General features: G+C 38.0%; 1 protein-coding gene across 1 annotated transcript in view; it reads left to right on the plus strand.

Annotated features, from left to right (window-relative positions):
• zanl (zonadhesin, like) overlaps window positions 1-23,958 on the plus strand; it is a 71,417-nt gene that overhangs the window by 7,850 nt on the left and 39,609 nt on the right. Inside the window, 34 exon segments of the mRNA XM_033326557.1 lie at window positions 10,127-10,211; window positions 10,304-10,456; window positions 10,794-10,961; window positions 11,051-11,148; window positions 11,242-11,320; window positions 11,416-11,625; window positions 11,744-11,937; window positions 12,107-12,248; window positions 12,623-12,867; window positions 13,111-13,259; window positions 13,441-13,569; window positions 13,701-13,839; window positions 14,081-14,222; window positions 14,436-14,632; window positions 14,865-15,003; window positions 15,510-15,626; window positions 16,314-16,465; window positions 16,976-17,121; window positions 17,676-17,819; window positions 18,021-18,128; window positions 18,464-18,633; window positions 18,965-19,167; window positions 19,461-19,605; window positions 20,215-20,325; window positions 20,422-20,615; window positions 20,785-20,926; window positions 21,256-21,500; window positions 21,743-21,891; window positions 22,074-22,202; window positions 22,334-22,410; window positions 22,452-22,471; window positions 22,714-22,855; window positions 23,069-23,262; window positions 23,501-23,639. Coding sequence (XP_033182448.1) covers window positions 10,127-10,211; window positions 10,304-10,456; window positions 10,794-10,961; window positions 11,051-11,148; window positions 11,242-11,320; window positions 11,416-11,625; window positions 11,744-11,937; window positions 12,107-12,248; window positions 12,623-12,867; window positions 13,111-13,259; window positions 13,441-13,569; window positions 13,701-13,839; window positions 14,081-14,222; window positions 14,436-14,632; window positions 14,865-15,003; window positions 15,510-15,626; window positions 16,314-16,465; window positions 16,976-17,121; window positions 17,676-17,819; window positions 18,021-18,128; window positions 18,464-18,633; window positions 18,965-19,167; window positions 19,461-19,605; window positions 20,215-20,325; window positions 20,422-20,615; window positions 20,785-20,926; window positions 21,256-21,500; window positions 21,743-21,891; window positions 22,074-22,202; window positions 22,334-22,410; window positions 22,452-22,471; window positions 22,714-22,855; window positions 23,069-23,262; window positions 23,501-23,639 — 4,996 coding nt within the window.

The following is a 23,958-nucleotide window of genomic DNA, read 5'->3' on the forward strand; positions in this document are numbered from 1 at the left end:
CACACTTCTCCTTAAAAAGCTGAACATTTTGATACCTGAACGGTTTCTGTAGCTCAAAGTATGAAGGAGTAGTTAGAGTCCAAAAAGCGTACGGAAGAATAATAATAATAATATATAATAATAATAAAGATTAGGAAAACAATACTGTGAATGCTCAAAAGCATTCACAGTGATAAAGATTACAATAACAATACTGTGAATGCTCAACAGCATTCACAGTGAATAACTAGATAAAGCATTTCCTGAAGAAAATGCACTGTGAATGCTGAAACGCTGAATCGATTCATGAAGAACTGCTGAAAGTTGATGAAACGTTTTAAAACGCTGCTGAAATTAGCTGAAGAGAAACAGGAAGTGTTTTAACAGAGCTAAACATATGAAGAAGAAGCTAAAACAGCTGAATGTTAACTTAAAAAGCTGAAAACGATTTGCTAAAGTTTATAAAACATAGCTGAATTTATCTAAACAGTTAAAGGTAAAGTTAAATGTTTAGTTAAAAAAGCTGAAATAAATTTGCTGAAGTTGATAAAACATAGCTGAATTAATTTAAACAGTAATTTAGATAAAGGCTGAAACGTTTTAAAACGCTGCTGAAATTAGCTGAAGAGAAACAGGAAGTGTTTTAACAGAGATAAACATATGAAGAAGAAGCTAAAACAGCTGAATGTTAACTTAAAAAAGCTGAAATAGATTTGCTGAAGTTGATAAAACATAGCTGAATTTATCTAAAATATAAAAGTTAAAGTTAAACAGTTTTGTTAAAAAGAGCTGAAAGTAGAAGAAACTGAAGCAGGTTAGCAAAGAGACGCTAGCATAAACATGCTAACTACACACACGAGCCTGTACAAGTGTCTGACGCTGATTTATAAACAGCCCTGATCACGTGACCCGACACAGACGTTGCCACGGAGACTGTAGGGGAGAGGCGGGAAACTTCAACACGATTTTCACTCGTGAAAACTGAATTGGAGCCTTTACAAACAGGCTTTTTTCAGCCAAACTACGATAGGTATCGTCATATAAAGTTAACTACATGAGAGCCAAGACTTTAATGAACCACTAGTGTGAATTTTATGTTTGAGGACTGAAAATTGTGGTCACAGGAGCGAGAGATCCAAGTGCAACCTTCAGCTTGTCGGACAGAATCTCAGACCGAATTTAACATTAGCGCTAATGGAGAGCGGAGGGGGACTCCCGTCACTCTGAGGCTCACAGAGAAAAAACGATTTGTCTCTCAGATGTCACAAATAGCTTATCAGAATCAGGACAAGTTTATCTACGTTTCTCTGAAGAAATTATTCAGAAAGAAAGAAAATTGTGGCCGTGCCGACAGTTTATTGAGGAAGATTTCGGTTCACAAAAATCGGCCTCTCCACTCTAAGCTGTGACGTCATCCACTCTAGCTGCACCAACGTTCCATCATTCACTCCCATTATAAAGTCCAAAATCAGCCAAAAACATCAAGTCACAAAAACTGTAATTATGGAAAAACTATAAAAGATATAAAAAAACTGAATGGAAGATTTAAAGAGCTGAAGTAGCTGAACATTTTGATACCTGAATGATTTCTGTAGCTGAAAGTATGCTGAAGTAGTTAAAGCTGAAAGAAGAAGAAGTTGAAGAGTTGCTGAAGAGACTCTCCCATAGGAATCCATTATAAAAAATAGTTATTAAAAGTTAAATATTTTAAAAAGTATAAAAGTTATAAAAATTCTGAATGGAAGCACACTTCTCCTTAAAAAGCTGAACATTTTGATACCTGAACGGTTTCTGTAGCTCAAAGTATGCGGGACTAGTTAGGTGCCAAAAAACGTACGGAAGAATAATAATAAAGACTAGACTAGATAAAGCATTTCCTGAAGAAAATGCACTGTGAATGCTGAAACGCTGAATCGATTCATGAAGAACTGCTGAAAGTTGATGAAGAGAAACAGGAAGTGTTTTAACAGAGATAAACATATGAAGAAGAAGATAAAACAGCTGAATGTTAACTTAAAACAGCTGAAATAGATTTGATGAAGTTGATAAAACATAGCTGAATTTGTCTAAACAGTTAAATTTAAAGTTAAATGTTTAGTTAAAAAAGCTGAAATAGATTTGCTGAAGTTAATAAAACATAGTTGAATTTATTTAAACAGTAATTTAGATAAAGACTGAAACGTTTTAAAACGCTGCTGAAATTAGCTGAAAAGAAACAGGAAGTGTTTTAACAGAGCTAAACATATGAAGAAGAAGATAAAACAGCTGAATGTTAACTTAAAAAAGCCGAAATAAATTTGCTAAAGTTGATAAAACATAGCTGAATTTATGTAAACAGTTAAAGGTAAAGTTAAATGTTTAGTTAAAAAGAGCTAAAATCAATTTACTGAAGTTTATAATACATAGCTGAATTTATCTAAACAGTAAAATATGAATGTTGAAGGTAAAGTTAAGATGTTTAGTTAAAAAAAGCTTTAATAAATTTGCTTAAGTTAATAAAACATAGCTGAATTTGTCTAAACAGTTAAAGATAAAGTTAAATGTTTAGTTATAAAAGCTGAAATCGATTTGCTGAAGTTGATAAAACAGCTGAATTTATCTAAACAGTTAAAGGTAAAGTTAAATGTTTAGTTAAAAAAGCTGAAATAAATTTGCTAAAGTTGATAAAACATAGCTGAATTTATTTAAACAGTAATTTAGATAAAGGCTGAAACGTTTTAAAACGCTGCTGAAATTAGCTGAAGAGAAACAGGAAGTGTTTTAACAGAGATAAACATATGAAGAAGATAAAACAGCTAAATGTTTACTTAAAAAAGCTGAAATAGATTTGCTGAAGTTAATAAAACAGAGCTGAATTCATCTAAAATAAAAAAATTAAAAAAATAGTTAAAGTTCTTTGTTAAAAACAGCTGAAAATATGTAGAAGAAACTGAAGCAGGTTAGCAAAGAGCCGCTAGCATAAACAGGCTAACTACACACGAGCCTGACGCTGATTTATAAACAGCCCTGATCACGTGACCCGACACAGCCGTTGCCACGGAGACTGTAGGGGAGAGGCGGGAAAGCTCAACCACCAAGATTTTCACTCGTGAAAACTGATTTGGAGCCCTTACAAACAGGCTTTTTTCAGCAAAACTACGATAGGTATCGTCATAAAAAGTGAACCACGTGAGAGCCAAGACTTTAATGAACCACTAGTGTGAATTTTATGTTTGAGGACTGAAAATTGTGGTCACAGGAGCGAGAGATCCAAGTGCATCCTTCAGCTTGTCGGACAGAATCTCAGACCGAATTTAACATTAGTGCTAATGGAGAGCTGAGGGGGACTCCCGTCACTCTGAGGCTCACAGAGAAAAAACGATTTGTCTCTGAGCTTAGATAAATATCTTATCAGAATCAGGACAAGTTTTCCTACATTGTTGTGAAGAAATTATTCTGATAGAGTGAAAATTGTGGCCGTGTTGACAGTTTATTGAGAAAGATTTCGGTTTACAAAAATCGGCCTCTCCACTCTAAGCCGTGACGTCATCCACTCTAGCTGCACCAACGTTCCATCATTCACTCCCATTATAAAGTCCAAAATCAGCCAAAAACATCAAGTCACAAAAACTGAAATTATGGAAAAACTATAAAAGATATTAAAAAACTGAATGGAAGATTAAAAGAGCAGAAATAGCTGAACATTTTGATACCTGAATGATTTCTGTAGCTGAAAGTATGCTGAAGTAGTTAAAGCTGAAAGAAGAAGAAGTTGAAGAGTTGCTGAAGAGACTCTCCCATAGGAATCCATTATAAAAAATAGTTATTAAAAGTTAAATATTTTAAAAAGTATAAAAGTTATAAAAATTCTGAATGGAAGCACACTTCTCCTTAAAAAGCTGAACATTTTGATACCTGAACGGTTTCTGTAGCTCAAAGTATGAAGGAGTAGTTAGAGTCCAAAAAACGTACGGAAGAATAATAATATATACTAGATAAAGCATTTCCTGAAGAAAATGCACTGTGAATGCTGAAACGCTGAATCGATTCATGAAGAACTGCTGAAAGTTGATGAAGAGAAATAGGAAGTGTTTTAACAGAGATAAACATATGAAGAAGAAGATAAAACAGCTGAATGTTAACTTAAAAAAGCTGAAAGCGATTTGCTGAAGTTATTAAAACAGTTAAAGGTAAAGTTAAATGTTTAGTTAAAAAAGCTGAAATAAATTTGCTGAAGTTGATAAAACATAGCTGAATTTATGTAAACAGTTAAATTTAAAGTTAAATGTTTAGTTAAAAAGAGCTGAAATAAATTTGCTGAAGTTGATAAAACATAGCTGAATTTATTTAAACAGTAATGTAGATAAAGACTGAAACGTTTTAAAACGCTGCTGAAATTAGCTGAAGAGAAACAGGAAGTGTTTTAACAGAGATAAACATATGAAGAAGAAGATAAAACAGCTGAATGTTAACTTAAAAAAGCTGAAATAGATTTGCTGAAGTTGATAAAACATAGCTGAATTTATCTAAAATATAAAAGTTAAAAGAATAGTTAAACTGTTTTGTTAAAAATACCTGAAAGTAAAAGAAACTGAAGCAGGTTAGCAAAGAGCCGCTAGCATAAACAGGCTAACTACACACGAGCCTGTACAAGTGTCTGACGCTGATTTATAAACAGCCCTGATCACGTGACCCGACACAGCCGTTGCCACGGAGACCGTAGGGGAGAGGCGGGAAACTTCAACTGCCAAGATTTTCACTCGTGAAAACTGATTTGGAGCCCTTACAAACAGGCTTTTTTCAGCAAAACTACGATAGGTATCGTCATAAAAAGTTAACTACGTGAGAGCCAAGACTTTAATGAACCACTAGTGTGAATTTTATGTTTGAGGACTGAAAATTGTGGTCACAGGAGCGAGAGATCCAAGTGGATCTTACAGCTTGTCGGACAGAATCTCAGACCGAAGTTAACATTGGAGCTTATGGGAGAGCGGAGGGGGACTCCCGTCACTCTGAGGCTCACAGAGAAAAAACGATTTGTCTCAGAGCTGAGATAAATAGTTTATCAGAATCAGGACGAGTTTACCTACGTTTCTGTGAAGAAATTATTCAGATAGAGTGAAAATTGCGGCCGTGCTGACAGTTTATTGACAAAGATTTTGGTTTTGAAAAATCGGCCTCTCCACTCTAAGCTGTGACGTCATCCACTCTAGCTGCACCAACGTTCCATCATTCACTCCCATTATAAAGTCCAAAATCAGCCAAAAACATCAAGTCACAAAAACTGTAATTATGAAAAAACTATAAAAGATATTAAAAAACTGAATGGAAGATTAAAAGAGCAGAAATAGCTGAACATTTTGATACCTGAATGATTTCTGTAGCTGAAAGTATGCTGAAGTAGTTAAAGCTGAAAGAAGAAGAAGTTGAAGAGTTGCTGAAGAGACTCTCCCATAGGAATCCATTATAAAAAATAGTTATTAAAAGTTAAATATTTTAAAAAGTATAAAAGTTATAAAAATTCTGAATGGAAGCACACTTCTCCTTAAAAAGCTGAACATTTTGATACCTGAACGGTTTCTGTAGCTTAAAGTATGAAGGAGTAGTTAAAGTCCAAAAAGCGTACGGAAGAATAATAATAATAATATATAATATATAATATATAATAATAATAAAGATTAGGAAAACAATACTGTGAATGCTCAACAGCATTCACAGTGAATATACTAGATAAAGCATTTCCTGAAGAAAATGCACTGTGAATGCTGAAACGCTGAATCGATTCATGAAGAACTGCTGAAAGTTGATGAAGAGAAACAGGAAGTGTTTAAACAGAGATAAACATATGAAGAAGAAGATAAAACAGCTGAATGTTAACTTAAAAAAGCTGAAATAGATTTGTTGAAGTTAAAACAGCTGAATGTTAACTTAAAACAGCTTAAATAAATTTGCTAAAGTTGATAAAACATAGCTGAATTTATCTAAACAGTTAAAGATAAAGTTAAATGTTTAGTTAAAAAAGCTTAAAACGATTTGCTGAAGTTGATAAAACATAGCTGAATTGATTTAAACAGTAATTTAGATAAAGACTGAAATGTTTTAAAACGCTGCTGAAATTAGCTGAAGAGAAACAGGAAGTGTTTTAACAGAGCTAAACATATGAAGAAGAAGATAAAACAGCTGAATGTTAACTTAAAACAGCTGAAATAGATTTGTTGAAGTTGATAAAACACAGCTGAATTTATCTAAAATAGTTAAAAAGTTAAAAGAATAGTTAAACTGTTTTGTTAAAAAGAGCTGAAAATAGAAGAAACTGAAGCAGGTTAGCAAAGAGACGCTAGCATAAACAGGCTAACTACACACGAGCCTGTACAAGTGTCTGACGCTGATTTATAAACAGCCCTGATCACGTGACCCGACACAGCCGTTGCCACGGAGACTGTAGGGGAGAGGCGGGAAACTCCAACTGCCAAGATTTTCACTGGTGAAAACTGATTTGGAGCCCTTACAAACACGCTTTTTTCAGCAAAACCACAAAACATATCGTCATAAAAAGTGAAAGATCTGAGAGCCAAGACTTTAATTAAACACTAGTGTGAATTTTATGTTTGAGGACTGAAAATTGTGGTCACAGGAGCGAGAGATCCAAGTGGACTCTTCAGCTTGTCGGACAGAATCTCAGACCAAATTTAACATTGGAGCTAATGGGAGAGCGGAGGGGGACTCCCGTCACTCTGAGGCTCACAGAGAAAAAACGATTTGTCTCAGAGCTGAGACAAATAGCTTATCGGAATCAGGATAAGTATTCCTACGTTTCTGTGAAGAAATTATTCCTATAGAGTGAAAATTGCGGCCGTGCTGACAGTTTATTGACAAAGATTTCGGTTCACAAAAATCGGCCTCTCCACTCTAAGCTGTGACGTCATCCACTCTAGCTGCACCAACGTTCCATCATTCACTCCCATTATAAAGTCCAAAATCAGACAAAAACATCAAGTCACAAAAACTGAAATTATAGAAAAACTATAAAAGATATTAAAAAACTGAATGGAAGATTAAAAGAGCTGAAATAGCTGAACATTTTGATACCTGAATGATTTCTGTAGCTGAAAGTATGCTGAATTAGTTAAAGCTGAAAGAAGAAGAAGTTGAAGAGTTGCTGAAGAGACTCTCCCATAGGAATCCATTATAAAAAATAGTTATTAAAAGTTAAATATTTTAAAAAGTATAAAAGTTATAAAAATTCTGAATGGAAGCACACTTCTCCTTAAAAAGCTGAACATTTTGATACCTGAACGGTTTCTGTAGCACAAAGTATGAAGGAGTAGTTAAAGTCCAAAAAGTGTACGGAAGAATAATATATAATAATAATAATAATAAAGATTACAATAACAATACTGTGAATGCTCAACAGCATTCACAGTGATAAAGCATTTCCTGAAGAAAATGCACTGTGAATGCTGAAACGCTGAATCGATTCATGAAGAACTGCTGAAAGTTGATGAAGAGAAACAGGAAGTGTTTTAACAGAGATAAACATATGAAGAAGAAGATAAAACAGCTGAATGTTAACTTAAAAAAGCTGAAATAGATTTGCTAAAGTTGATAAAACACAGCTGAATTTATCTAAACAGTAAAATTTAAAGTTAAATGTTTAGTTAAAAAAAGCTTAAATAGATTTGCTGAAGTTGATAAAACATAGCTGAATATATCTAAACAGTTAAAGTTAAATGTTTTGTTAAAAAAGCTGAAATAAATTTGCTGAAGTTGATAAAACATAGCTGAATTTGTCTAAACAGTTAAAGTTAAAGTTAAATGTTTAGTTAAAAAAGCTGAAATAAATTTGCTAAAGTTGATAAAACATAGTTGAATTTATTTAAACAGTAATTTAGATAAAGACTGAAACGTTTTAAAACGCTGCTGAAATTAGCTGAAGAGAAACAGGAAGTGTTTTAACAGAGCTAAACATATGAAGAAGAAGATAAAACAGCTGAATGTTAAGTTAAAAAAGCTGAAAACGATTTGCTAAAGTTGATAAAACAGCTGAATGTATTTAAACAGTTAAAGGTAAAGTTAAATGTTTAGTTAAAAAAGCTGAAATAGATTTGCTGAAGTTGATAAAACATAGCTGAATTTATCTAAACAGTAAAATATGAATGTTAAAGGTGAAGTTAAGATGTTTAGTTAAAAAAAGCTTAAATAAATTTGCTTAAGTTAATAAAACATAGCTGAATTTGTCTAAACAGTTAAAGGTAAAGTTAAATGTTTAGTTAAAAAGAGCTTAAATAGATTTGCTGAAGTTTATAATACATAGGTAAATTTATCTAAACAGTAAAATATAAAAGTTAAAGGTGAAGTTAAAATGTTTAGTTAAAAAAGCTGAAAACGATTTGCTAAAGTTGATAAAACATAGCTAAATTTATATAAACAGTAATTTAGATAAAGACTGAAACGTTTTAAAACGCTGCTGAAATTAGCTGAAGAGAAACAGGAAGCGTTTTAACAGAGCTAAACATATGAAGAAGAAGATAAAACAGCTGAATGTTAACTTAAAACAGCTGAAATAGATTTGTTGAAGTTTATAAAACATAGTTGAATTTATTTAAACAGTTAAAATTAAAGTTAAAATGTTTAGTTAAAAAAGCTGAAATAAATTTGCTGAAGTTAATAAAACAGCTGAATTAATTTAAACAGTAATTTAGATAAAGACTGAAACGTTTTAAAACGCTGCTGAAATTAGCTGAAGAGAAACAAGAAGTGTTTTAACAGAGATAAACATATGAAGAAGAAGATAAAACAGCTGAATGTTAACTTTAAAAAAGCTGAAATAGATTTGCTGAAGTTAATTAAACTTAGCTGAATTGATCTAAACAGTAAAACATGAAAGTTAAAAGAATAGTTAAAGTGTTTTGTTAAAAAGAGCTGAAAGTAGAAGAAACTGAAGCAGGTTAGCAAAGAGCCGCTAGCATAAACAGGCTAACTACACACGAGCCTGTACAAGTGTCTGACGCTGATTTATAAACAGCCCTGATCACGTGACCCGACACAGCCGTTGCCACGGAGACTGTAGGGGAGAGGCGGGAAACTCCAACCGCAAAGATTTTTGCTAAGGGGAAAACTGATTTGGAGCCCTTACAAACAGGCTTTTTTCAGCAAAACTACGATAGGTATCGTCATAAAAAGTTAACTACGTGAGAGCCAAGACTTTAATGAACCACTAGTGTGAATTTTATGTTTGAGGACTGAAAATTGTGGTCACAGGAGCGAGAGATCCAAGTGCACTCTTCAGCTTGTCGGACAGAATCTCAGACCGAATTTAACATTGGCGCTAATGGGAGAGCGGAGGGGGACTCCCGTCACTCTGAGGCTCACAGAGAAAAACCGATTTGTCTCAGAGCTGAAATAAATAGCTTATCAAAATCAGAACAAGTATTCCTACATTGTTGTGAAGAAATTATTCAGATAGAGTGAAAACTGCGGCCGTGCTGACAGTTTATTGACAAAGATTTCGGTTTACAAAAATCGGCCTCTCCACTCTAAGCTGTGACGTCATCCACTCTAGCTGCACCAACGTTCCATCATTCACTCCCATTATAAAGTCCAAAATCAGCCAAAAACATCAAGTCACAAAAACTGTAATTATGGAAAAACTATAAAAGATATTAAAAAACTGAATGGAAGATTAAAAGAGCAGAAATAGCTGAACATTTTGATACCTGAATGATTTCTGTAGCTGAAAGTATGCTGAAGTAGTTAAAGCTGAAAGAAGAGGAAGTTGAAGAGTTGCTGAAGAGACTCTCCCATAGGAATCCATTATAAAAAATAGTTATTAAAAGTTAAATATTTTAAAAAGTATAAAAGTTATAAAAATTCTGAATGGAAGCACACTTCTCCTTAAAAAGCTGAACATTTTGATACCTGAACGGTTTCTGTAGCTCAAAGTATGCGGGACTAGTTAGAGTCCAAAAAACGTACGGAAGAATAATATATAATATATAATAAAGATTAGGAAAACAATACTGTGAATGCTCAAAAGCATTCACAGTGATAAAGATTACGATAACAATACTGTGAATGCTCAACAGCATTCACAGTGATAAAAATAAATGTGTCTACCTATTTAGTGTAGTTGTCATGTAGTGATAATGTTTTTTCACTGTGTTTGTAGATTGTGTTTGAGGCTCAGAGAGGCCTCAGTTCTTCCTGTGACTCAGCTCTTGACAACATTGTCATTACTAATGGATCATGTCCCTGTGAGTGTGTACACACAAGAACACTTACATGCACATACATTCAAACACACTCTTTAGCTGTATTACTAACTGTCTACATGTTTTGTCTACAGCTTGTGTTTCGAGCTGTGATTTTGACATTTTGGATGACCTTTGTGGGTGGACGACTTACACTGAGAGTCCTGATGTGTTCGGCTTTAGTCAGTGGGTTGGACCAACAGAAACTGAAGGCACTGGACCTGATGATGACTTCTCCAAACCTGGAAGTAAGTGGTTCTTCTATTCAAAGTATGTATGGAAATGACTATATCATACAGTCAAAGGTATTCCTGTGTATTAAACAACATTAAGACGTCAATATAAGTTCTGAAGATATAATTAAACTGAACCTAAAAATGTTTTTACCTTATGTTATATGCATGAATTTGACTGTGAATCTGTACAATAATTACCCTTTTTATTTCTTTATGTTCATACAAGCAGGGGGATAACACATCTTCTTAGGGCCTTTCAAAATGAATGGTCCAAGTTAATTATTAATTAACTAAATTGTTTTTGTTCTTATCTAAAGACAGTTGTTTATTTTGACTCTTCAATATGCAGTGGGTGCCTACATGTTGTTGGATTCTTATGATGCTGTCCCTGGAGTCAGTGCTCAGATAAGAAGTCCTCTATTGACACCTTCTTCTGGATGTCTGGAGCTCACCTTCCACTATTACCTGTATGGCACCAGCACTACTGTGGAACTCAGTGTCCATACCATGACAGAAGGTGAAGATTTTATTTATCATAATAAAAATAGATGGATTCAAAGACAAACTGCATAAAATGGGAGCTTGAATTTGTTTTTCAATTACCAGGTGGAAATATTGGACCTGCACTTTTTACTTTTAGGGGGAACCAAGGTCAAAGCTGGAAGCCTGTAACAGTCCGTTATCTGGGAACTGCTGCTATAAAGGTAAAAACTACAACGCTAAATATGTCTCAGTATATGTGTATGTGTCCACACATGATTATGTTACTTTACATGTCACATTTATGTGTGTTTCAGTTTGTCATTAAAGGTACCTATGGAGAAACTCCTAAGACAGATATTGCTGTTGATGCTATGTGTATCATGACCTGCAAAGGTGAGAAATTGATCAAAGGGAGTTCATCTGTAATTTGCAATAACTTTACCAGTCAGAGATGTTTTAATGAGGAGCAATTTATCTTTCACTTATAGCACAGCCAACAACTCCATCACCACCAGTGACAACTCAAGGTCCAACTACACCTAAACCAACAAGTCCAGGTCCGACTACACCTAAGCCAACAACTCCAGGTCCAACTACACCTAAACCAACAACTCCTGGTCCAACTACACCTAAACCAACAACTCCTGGTCCAACTACACCTAAACCAACAACTCCTGGACCAACAACGCCACCACCAAGTATGATGTGCCTTAAGCATTTTTTTCCAATAATATCCAATTCCTAGTCTCTCCTTTTTATATTTGTAAATATTGTTTCACTTTTCATTATCACATTCCTTTCATTTCTGCTGTACAGAGCCATGCCCTCCTGATGCAGAGTATATAGACTGTGGGCCACCCTGTATTCCCACCTGTATGGAACCGTCCACCAACTGTTCTGGTTCCTGTATCAGTGGCTGCTTCTGTAAACCAGGCTTTGTATTCAAAGGACGCCGCTGTGTCCCCCTGGAGAAATGTGGCTGTCTGGATGACCAGAACAACTATTATGAGGTCAGATGTCCATGTCAATAATATCATGTGCAGAAATGTTTATAAAAGGCCATTATACTGTGTATTTTTTCTTATATTTAGTGTCCACTCTATGTCATTAGAACTACATAACAGGGTGTATGGGAAATAATGTCCAGCAGTACTGATCCATGGTTCAATTTTGTTTCAGCCTGGGGAGATCATATTTGGTAATGGTTGCTCAAAGCTGTGTCGCTGTGCAGGAAACTACACTTTGGAATGTGTTGATAACTCCTGTGATCCCACTGAAGAGTGTCGTGAGGTTAATGGTGTTGCAGGCTGCTACCCTAAAGGTAATAATGTCTGTTGACTTGTGAGAGAGGTGGTACAGGAACCAGTAGCATAAAATCAGAGTGGATTTCTAAATGTGAGCTAAGTAAAGTAGTTTACTTGGTAGTAAACGTCCACTGGTAATATACAATAAGCACAACACATCATAAAAGGAATTATGATTCTTTACTACTTGTACAACTGTTGAACATATTTTCCTGTAATTGTCCTTTGTGACCAAAGTGACTTCTGTTCAGTAAAAGTTCAATGTCCTGCTTCAGATTCACATTCTGATGAAGACTAAGGCTGAGGTTGATTGAGAGTTTTTTATCCTGATATTACTGGTGCCACTATCAGGAAACATATTGGTGACAGGTGTCATGTGTTATTCTCCCAGATACATCCACATGCATATCAAGTGGTGATCCCCATTACACCACCTTTGATAAACTCAACTACAACTTCATGGGGAACTGCAGCTATGTGATGTCTGGACTCTGCAATGAAACCACTCTGCCTTACTTTGAGGTCCATGCTGACAATGAGAATCGCTACAACACGCCCACCATTTCCTATGTGAAAGCTGTACATGTATATGTACACAATTTGAAGATCTCCATTCTCAAAGGTGGCACAGTGCAGGTAAAACATGAGCTAAAACTGTTGTTTGACCAGAGCAGGTTGGCAGGGTATCTAATTGTTGTCATATTTATCTCATTTCTATAAGTGGTGTTGTTCCAAAATCACTTACACGCTGTAGAAAAGGCTCCTTTTTTAATAATTAAACCCAGTGCAGTGTCATTAGTAAATGAAAGGTCTGTTCATAAGAAGTGTTTAAGCTAGACACCCCTCTCATCATTCTCTAAACCTGTTTTCCCTATACAGATAAATGGTACCAATGTAAATCTGCCAGTGAGTCCCGTCAATGGCGTCTCTGTGTTTAAGGCCGGACTGCACTACACTGTGTCCATGAACTTTGGTGTGACTGTTCGCTATGATGGAAACCACTTCATGGACATCAAAGTGATCAAAGAGTAAGTGAAGATTGAACAGACGCTGTCACTGGAGACCGCCGCTTTCTGTGCAGCCTTAGTCCAAAAACCCCCACAGATAAAAACTCTGGACTTGGTGGAGAAGTAGCCAGATGTAGCTCAGAATCAATTGTTGCTGTCACCTCCACAAATCACTAACTTGCTGATTTGTTGTCATGTGCAGTTATCAGAACAAACTGTGTGGACTATGTGGAGACTACAATGGAAACGCCAAAGATGATTTCCGTAAGCCAGATGGATCGTTGACCAGCAATGCCAATGACTTTGGACACAGCTGGAACACTGATCCAGAGTGAGTATTGTATGAATTCAAGCATACGTTCATCTTCATACGGTATGTCCCCCATCGTGTCAGCTATTTTTTAGCTCTTTGGGAATCTTGGTCTTGGTTTGAGAAGTCTATCTGAGCATTTGTATTTATAGGTGTAATAAGAAACCCAACACCACCATCCCTGGGTGTGATGAAGGAAAGCAGGAAATATTTGAGAGCTCTGGATACTGTGGAATCTTGCTTGACAAAAAGGGTCCATTTGCTGTGTGCCACCCCAAAGTCAATCCCAATGTAACTACACGCACACACACACACACAAATGCGGACATTTACAGCACACACACCAATATGTAGCAGTTTTTCTTTTGGACAGTTTTCATGGACTCACATATTGTATAATAACATAGAATTTTCTGAACTCAGATTGAATGTTCTATTTATTCCATAGAAAGAGAATTTAAAAAGTCAGTCTTTAGCACCAGAGTGGAGTTAAAGTGGAAAAAATCAGACTAACTGTGTGTGTGCATTTCAGAATTTCTTCAAGAACTGTGTCTTTGACCTATGTGAGCTGGATGGTGCAAAGCCAGTCCTGTGTGAAGCCATTGAAGCCTACGTCAACGAGTGCCAGGACCGTGGAATCAACATTGGAGCCTGGAGGAATGAAACCTTCTGCCGTGAGTGTTGTGATGGAGAAAGAAAGGGTGTGGTTAGGATAAGATGGAACAAGCTCAGATGCTCTGATTATGAAGTATAGAATTTAATGTATGACATCTAAAAATCCGTCTAAATAGTGAATTGATGAAGATAATCAATGGGCAATGGGAATGAATCCAGCATATGGCTCCGTTTTGCTATCACTTGACATTAATCTCCCATCCTTCCTGTAGCACTGAGCTGCCCCCCCAACAGTCACTATGAGTCCTGTGCAGACCCCTGTCAGGAAACATGTTCTGGGAAACCTCCCTTCTGCAGTGGGCCTTGCTCTGAGGCCTGTGTGTGTGATCCTGGCTACGTCCTGAGTGCTGGCAAGTGTGTAAAGAAAACTTCATGTGGCTGCAACGACACCAACGGACAGTATTATGAGGTACACAGGGAAGAATGTGTGTCCTTGATACGTTTCTAAGGATGTGCTTGTTGACAAGCTTTACTCTTTAGATGTATATTTGCACTGTGAGCAACACAACATGAGTAGTAGTGTTTTATACCATTTGCTGCAGTGACCTTAATGTTTCACTAACATTAATAAAATGTGCAATTTATAATTCTGCTAGTAGAGTTCAAATATGTATATATGTGTGTGTATGTGTGTGTTTCAGCCTGGAGAGGAGTTCTATGTCAACAACTGTAAGCTGAAGTGTAGGTGTGATGTTCCCTTTGTTACCTGTGCTGCCTCTGAGTGCCCCCCACTGCATGAGTGTAAACTGCAGAATGGAGCGCTGGGCTGCTTTCCCCTCAGTAAGTTGAAACCCTCCATACTCTAGCCTTTTAAATAGTAAACTGAATAGCTATGTTCCATTCAGTAGTAACAGAATTAATTGTATGTATTTATTCCTGTTCCCATTACTCTTCCTTAATCGTTTACACATTTAAGATGAAGGGCTTTGGCCTTTTACATGCTTCCAATAGGAGGGATTTGAAGTTGTGAGCTTAGCTACAGGTCTTATCTAGTCCTGCTTGTACCTGAAATGTTATTACATCACTTTCCTCCAACTTAAGGAATTCTAGGAATCAGTGCTTTTTGGCTCATTTCTTCTTCTCCTCCTCTGTTAGTGGTCATCACTTTGAGATGAATCAGTGTCCTTCCTTTTCTTTTGGTGGCCCTTTTTTCTCTCATCGCCATCCTCCATTATTTCTGTGTCTCTTGAGCTTTCCATTTGATATCAACTTTAAAAAAAGATCTTGAAAGAGCTGAGGCAGGACAGCTCAGCGATGTTGGGCTCTGATGATCTCCTCTGTCTCAGGCTCTCAGGACTGTGTGGTCTCTGGAGATCCTCACTACAACACCTTTGACAAGAAGTTCTACAGCTTCATGGGAACGTGTACTTACACACTGGCCAGAACCTGCAGGAACAACACAGGTAGGATCAAGTTGTACACATCTGCACAGTGTAATGCCCGTTTTGGTGCTTAAAAAGACAGGTCATCAAAGTCCCCTATATGTGCCAATACACTGTCATGTTTAAAAGCAGAGTAATTATAGTGTGCGGCCAGTTGAAAAATGTGCCTTTCATTTTCATTTCAACAGTTTTTGGCCAAGTGCCAAGATAAGGTGAACCCAGGAGAGGTTGTGATTTTTTATGTCACTGCCTGTGATTGTTCCTCCAAATTCATCCATGTTACCTAAGATTACACATTTTAACACATATTTGCTTGAGATTAATTGGACACATTTTCACCAGGAGGTGGCACTACTACTACACAGTGACTTCAAATACCCTTTAGTAATCTTCAGGATAACTCAGAAAAACACAATTCAATTCAGTTCAATTCAGATTTATTTGTATAGCGCCAATTCACAACATAATATATATCTCGAGACACTTTACAGTGCAAGGTTTAAGACCTTACAGAGAATAATTATACAAAACTTTGATATTTGAAGTGATGATTTTAATATTGGGTCTACTCCTTGAACATAAGAGAACCATATACCTGGTTGTTTGTGAAATCTGTCTAGTCCTTAGCAGCTACAGTAGGACGACCTGGTAATGATACAAATGTACTTATTTGAGTAAAACAGTGTTTGCTCCCTGCTCCCTGTGCAGGTCCTTGGTTCTCAGTGGAGGGGAAGAATGAGGAGAGAGGAGTGTCGGGTGTGTCCTACCTCAGAAAACTCTACGTCACTGTGAACGGAGTCACTGTGACCATGATGAAGAGCAGGAAGACGCTGGTCAGTATGGACAAGACTTACACCGATGTATCGTGTTTCCATAAATCTATAGATAACTTTGACAAACTGTCTTTATCACATAATGCACACACTAGTTGTAGCACTGTCTCTGTCAGTGTTCATACTCTTTTTGAGTGAAATAGCAAATTGTATTGTATTGTATTGAGTATGACCACCTTTACACTAACCTAGAACTGTTTGGAAGATTTCTAACCCTCAAACAACCCATTAAACTGAGAACTGCCCTCAATCTGTTGGTGCTGATGCAAGAGCACACACAACTCGTTTTTCTTTTAAACATCAAATTCCCAGAAACCTCTCCACACTCCTCCTCCTTATCCTCTCCTGTAGTCCTGAGTTTTATCTGTTCACAGGTTTTCTCAGTGTCGATGTTCTGTCATCTTATGCTTCCCACAAGGCTGTTGGCTTTTTATCATGTGTCTTATGATCTGTGATGAATCACACTGAAACGTGAGTATAGACTGTACCTGCAGCTTCAGAGTCTTGATGTCCTGTTTCCCTCCTTCTGTCTGGCAGGTCAATGGACTGCGGGTGGCTCTCCCCCACTCCCCATCTCCCCTGATGTCTCTCAGTCTTGCCGGTCAGTACGTCACCCTGCAGACGACCTTTGGCCTGCGGGTGCGTTGGGATGGAAACCATTATGCCCAGATTACAGTTCCCAGGTTGGTGTAAAGCTTTGCTCAGACCAGTTGGTCACAAACCTTCAAAGGTTATCCTTCCTCTTAAGGCATTTATATAATGTTTATCAAATATGGCTTCTGTATAAATAGTGGATTGATCATTTATGATCTCCTCGGTTACTTTAACCTTAACCTTAACAGTGATTTTGTTACTCTATTCTATCTTTTATTTGGGAAGTTGTGTATAGAAAATCTAGAAGGTACTTGTTTGCATTATTTCCATGTTTATACTGATCCTAAAAAAAAACCCGACAGAACTTTATAGAAACTCCCACCACTAATGTAGGAAGTAGAACCTGAATAGAATCAAACTCTGGGACACTTAAACGACCTACACAAACACACAAGACCCACACATGGACATGGAAACGTGCTCGCTGAAGAACCACAACAGGATAATTACACACTAAAGTGGATCTGTCTCCCTTTTCTTCTGCTTCATACAGTCATCAGCTGGAGTAATAAACACCTTCCCCAATACTTTGGATAGCCTGACTACAGTATCATCTCGTAATTCCCTGTTCTCATCCCTTTAGTTCTTACCATGAGCAGATGTGTGGTCTCTGTGGGGACTACGACGGGGACCCAAACAATGACTTCACCAAACCAGACGGTTCTCTGGTAGGAAATGTCAACGACTTTGGGAACAGCTGGCAGACAGACAAAGATGAGGATGACTCGTGAGTTCACACAGTTGACAGATTTTCATGTGATGTGTGTCCTGTTGCTGTAGTCGGAAGTGGGACTCAGATATAACATCATTAGCTACCCACAAGCTGTCTAAATTCTTCCTGTCTTAACTTCTGACTGGAAATGAGATTGAATGGTCTGAAGATTCTAGAAACGTAATGTGGCCCTGCTCTTGTGTTTGTACTGATCAGGTGTACCTCAGGCACCAAGCCTGACCCAGACTGTGACCCCAAACTTGAGGCAGAGGTAGTGAAACCAGACAAATGTGGCAAAATTACAGACCCAGCAGGACCTTTCAGGTGAGATGATAGTTTTGTTTTGTTTTGTTTTTTTCTTAATTACTGTTAAGTACAGCTGTTGGACTACCGTGTGTACAGCTGATGAGGGATCTTCACCTAAATCAGAATGAGATCAATATACAGTAAATAAGATGGTAAATAGCTAAAATATGACATAAAGCATCAACCCTATTGGACATGCTTCCTTTGTTTTTATTTAGTTATGTTTACATTAATAGTTGATATTCTTAAGTTTTTATTCTTACATTTAGTCACACATGACGTGTTTGGCTTGTTTCTGACCTTGACTGAGTTTTCTCTTCTCCCAACTGAGTTAGTGATCTTCTCTGTTCCAGGGACTGTATCAGTGTGGTGAATCCCTCTCCATTCTTCCAAAGCTGTGTGTATGACATGTGTCAGTTCAATGGCCAGCAGCATGTACTGTGTGACCAGCTGCAGGCCTACACCGATGCCTGCCAAAGCACTGGAGCCAAAGTCCACCAGTGGAGGACTCCAGACTTCTGCCGTAAGTCTCCATATCCTAGAATGACAAGCTTCCTTTTCCAGAGGTAGTGGCTGTTTTCTCCGCCTCTGGTTGTGCCACAGGACATGTGTCCTCTCATGTGTAACTTAATCACTCTGGTGTCATTGATCACAAATGTCGTACGTATCAAAAAGCTTTATTCCATTTTAAGTGACATAGGTTGTGTCATCCTCCCACAAGCTAACATTTATCTTTGCATCCTTATCTTAATCCTACTGTCCCATGTTTTATCTGTCTTTGTCTCTGTCCTACTCTTGAACCTGCCTTTGACCATCATCTTTCCCTCTGTCTCTTCCTCTGTTCCATCATGTAGCCCTGGCCTGTGCTCCCAACAGCTCCTACTCTCTGTGTGTGAGTTCGTGTCCGGAGACGTGCCAGGGTGTGGTTGGACCACCGGGCTGTCAGGACGTGTGTGTAGAGGGATGTGAGTGTGACCCGGGCTTCATCCTCAGCAATGACAAATGTGTGGCTCTAAAAGACTGTGGCTGTCTGGACACCAGTGGATCCTATCACCCTGTGAGTGGGAACAACCTTCTAGTGCCTTTCATCACCTTACGTTTCTCCTGTATCTTCCAAACTATACAAAGCTCATGCTCAGATTATAACAATGCTAAAGTGGGGAAAGACACTGAAGTCTGACTGATTTCCTCAACTTTACTATTGAGAAAATGCAGGTTTGTGAGAAAAGTACACTGACCATTAGTTAAGAGACTGAAAGAAAAGACTCAGTGTACATTCAGACCAAAGCAACAGGCTGGAAACCATGATGCTTTGTCGCAGTTCTGATTTTCATTGTATGTGTTTGTTAGGTGGATGATGACTGGTACTTGGAGGGCTGTGAGCAGAGGTGTGTGTGTCACAGTGGAGGTTTGATCCAGTGTCACAACAGCAGCTGCAAACCAACCACTGAGAGCTGCCAGCTTCAAGATGGAGAGTATAAATGCCGCCCTCTGGGTATGTTGGACACACATGAGCTTACACACACACACACACACAGAAGGCACTCAGGAGTCAAAAGTTGAAACCAGTGATCAGTAGTATCAGTAGTATTTGAAATAATCTACTATTAATTATTATAGATAATTTCAAAATTACTATTAACAGCAGTAAAATTGCATTTTTTAGACAAGACAAATGTAAGAGAGGACAGGATGTTACAGAGAATGTCAATGGGCAATCGGTTCAACACAGCTGGAATTGGACAGAGGAGAATTGGTCCTTATCTTCAATACATCTGACATGGGCTGTCCCTCTGATGTACTCATTCCTGATGCTATTCTATGCTATTCCAAAGAGAACCTCAACATCTTAAGCTCTGCTACCTCTACTTTTGCCTCCTGTCTTCGCTTCCGTGCTGCTGTCTCTAAGCCATATATCATTGCTTGTTTCATAACCTTTACCTCTGTAACCTCACTGTTCCACTTGGTTCACGCTCGTTCACACACATGTATTTTGTCTTGTTGTGGCTACTTTTCATTCCTCTGCTTTCCAGAGCGCACCTCCACCATATAGCTACATATATAGAGATATAGACGTATAACTATTCCTATCTAACATCTCCAGGTCCAACTACACCTAAGCCAACAAGTCCAGGTCCAACTACGCCTAAGCCAACAACTCCAGGTCCAACTACACCTAAACCAACAACTCCAGGACCAACAACGCCACCACCAAGTATGATGTGCCTTAAGCATTTTTTCCTCTCCTTTTTATATTTGTAAATATTGTTTCACTTTTCATCATCACATTCCTTTCATTTCTGCTGTACAGAGCCATGCCCTCCTGATGCAGAGTATATAGACTGTGGGCCACCCTGTATTCCCACCTGTATGGAACCGTCCACCAACTGTTCTGGTTCCTGTATCAGTGGCTGCTTCTGTAAACCAGGCTTTGTATTCAAAGGACGCCGCTGTGTCCCCCTGGAGAAATGTGGCTGTCTGGATGACCAGAACAACTATTATGAGGTCAGATGTCCATGTCAATAATATCATGTGCAGAAATGTTTATAAAAGGCCATTATACTGTGTATTTTTTCTTATATTTAGTGTCCACTCTATGTCATTAGAACTACATAACAGGGTGTATGGGAAATAATGTCCAGCAGTACTGATCCATGGTTCAATTTTGTTTCAGCCTGGGGAGATCATATTTGGAAATGGTTGCTCAAAGCTGTGTCGCTGTGCAGGAAACTACACTTTGGAATGTGTTGATAACTCCTGTGATCCCACTGAAGAGTGTCGTGAGGTTAATGGTGTTGCAGGCTGCTACCCTAAAGGTAATAATGTCTGTGGACTTGTGAGAGAGGTGGTACAGGAACCAGTAGCATAAAATCAGAGTGGATTTCTAATAAATATACAATAAGCACAACACATCATAAAAGGAATTATGATTCTTTACTACTTGTACAACTGTTGAACATATTTTCCTGTAATTGTCCTTTGTGACCAAAGTGACTTCTGTTCAGTAAAAGTTCAATGTCCTGCTTCAGATTCACATTCTGATGAAGACTAAGGCTGAGGTTGATTGAGAGTTTTTAATCCTGATATTACTGGTGCCACTATCAGGAAACATATTGGTGACAGGTCTCATGTGTTATTCTCCCAGATACATCCACATGCATATCAAGTGGTGATCCCCATTACACCACCTTTGATAAACTCAACTACAACTTCATGGGGAACTGCAGCTATGTGATGTCTGGACTCTGCAATGAAACCACTCTGCCTTACTTTGAGGTCCATGCTGACAATGAGAATCGCTACAACACGCCCACCATTTCCTATGTGAAAGCTGTACATGTATATGTACACAATTTGAAGATCTCCATTCTCAAAGGTGGCACAGTGCAGGTAAAACATGAGCTAAAACTGTTGTTTGACCAGAGCAGGTTGGCAGGGTATCTAATTGTTGTCATATTTATCTCATTTCTATAAGTGGTGTTGTTCCAAAATCACTTACACGCTGTAGAAAGGCTCCTTTTTTAATAATTAAACCCAGTGCAGTGTCATTAGTAAAGGAAAGGTCTGTTCATAAGAAGTGTTTAAGCTAGACACCCCTCTCATCATTCTCTAAACCTGTTTTCCCTATACAGATAAATGGTACCAATGTAAATCTGCCAGTGAGTCCCGTCAATGGCGTCTCTGTGTTTAAGGCCGGACTGCACTACACTGTGTCCATGAACTTTGGTGTGACTGTTCGCTATGATGGAAACCACTTCATGGACATCAAAGTGATCAAAGAGTAAGTGAAGATTGAACAGACGCTGTCACTGGAGACCGCCGCTTTCTGTGCAGCCTTAGTCCAAAAACCCCCCACAGATAAAAACTCTGGACTTGGTGGAGAAGCAGCCAGATGTAGCTCAGAATCAATTGTTGCTGTCACCTCCACAAATCACTAACTTGCTGATTTGTTGTCATGTGCAGTTATCAGAACAAACTGTGTGGACTATGTGGAGACTACAATGGAAACGCCAAAGATGATTTCCGTAAGCCAGATGGATCGTTGACCAGCAATGCCAATGACTTTGGACACAGCTGGAACACTGATCCAGAGTGAGTATTGTATGAATTCAAGCATACGTTCATCTTCATACGGTATGTCCCCCATCGTGTCAGCTATTTTTTAGCTCTTTGGGAATCTTGGTCTTGGTTTGAGAAGTCTATCTGAGCATTTGTATTTATAGGTGTAATAAGAAACCCAACACCACCATCCCTGGGTGTGATGAAGGAAAGCAGGAAATATTTGAGAGCTCTGGATACTGTGGAATCTTGCTTGACAAAAGGGTCCATTTGCTGTGTGCCACCCCAAAGTCAATCCCAATGTAACTACACGCACACACACACACACAAATGCGGACATTTACAGCACACACACCAATATGTAGCAGTTTTTTCTTTTGGACAGTTTTCATGGACTCACATATTGTATAATAACATAGAATTTTCTGAACTCAGATTGAATGTTCTATTTATTCCATAGAAAGAGAATTTAAAAAGTCAGTCTTTAGCACCAGAGTGGAGTTAAAGTGGAAAAAATCAGACTAACTGTGTGTGTGCATTTCAGAATTTCTTCAAGAACTGTGTCTTTGACCTATGTGAGCTGGATGGTGCAAAGCCAGTCCTGTGTGAAGCCATTGAAGCCTACGTCAACGAGTGCCAGGACCGTGGAATCAACATTGGAGCCTGGAGGAATGAAACCTTCTGCCGTGAGTGTTGTGATGGAGAAAGAAAGGGTGTAGTTAGGATAAGATGGAACAAGCTCAGATGCTCTGATTATTAAGTATAGAATTTAATGTATGACATCTAAAAATCCGTCTAAATAGTGAATTGATGAAGATAATCAATGGGCAATGGGAATGAATCCAGCATATGGCTCTGTTTTGCTATCACTTGACATTAATCTCCCATCCTTCCTGTAGCACTGAGCTGCCCCCCCAACAGTCACTATGAGTCCTGTGCAGACCCCTGTCAGGAAACATGTTCTGGGAAACCTCCCTTCTGCAGTGGGCCTTGCTCTGAGGCCTGTGTGTGTGATCCTGGCTATGTCCTGAGTGCTGGCAAGTGTGTAAAGAAAACTTCATGTGGCTGCAACCTCAACGGACAGTATTATGAGGTACACAGGGAAGAATGTGTGTCCTTGATACGTTTCTAAGGATGTGCTTGTTCACAAGCTTTACTCTTTAGATGTATATTTGCACTGTGAGCAGCACAACATCAATAGTAGTGTTTGATACCATTTGCTGCAGTGACCTTAATGTTTCACTAACATTAATAAAATGTGCAATTTATAATTCTGCTAGTAGAGTTCAAATATGTATGTATGTGTGTGTGTGTGTATGTGTGTGTTTCAGCCTGGAGAGGAGTTCTATGTCAACAACTGTAAGCTGAAGTGTAGGTGTAATGTTCCCTTTGTTACCTGTGCTGCCTCTGAGTGCCCCCCACTGCATGAGTGTAAACTGCAGAATGGAGCGCTGGGCTGCTTTCCCCTCAGTAAGTTGAAACCCTCCATACTCTAGCCTTTTAAATAGTAAACTGAATAGCTATGTTCCATTCAGTAGTAACAGAATTAATTGTATGTATTTATTCCTGTTCCCATTACTCTACCTTAATTGTTTACACATTTAAGATGAAGGGCTTTGGCCTTTTACATGCTTCTAATAGGAGGGATTTGATGTTGTGAGCTTAGCTACAGGTCTTATCTAGTCCTGCTTGTACTTGAAATTGTATTACATCACTTTCCTCCAACTTAAGGAATTCTAGGAATCAGTGCTTTTTGTCTCATTTCTTCTTCTCCTCTGTTAGTGGTCAT

The sequence above is a fragment of the Anabas testudineus genome, chromosome 18 (assembly GCF_900324465.2).
Source record: "Anabas testudineus chromosome 18, fAnaTes1.2, whole genome shotgun sequence".
Taxonomy (NCBI): Eukaryota; Metazoa; Chordata; class Actinopteri; order Anabantiformes; family Anabantidae; genus Anabas; species Anabas testudineus.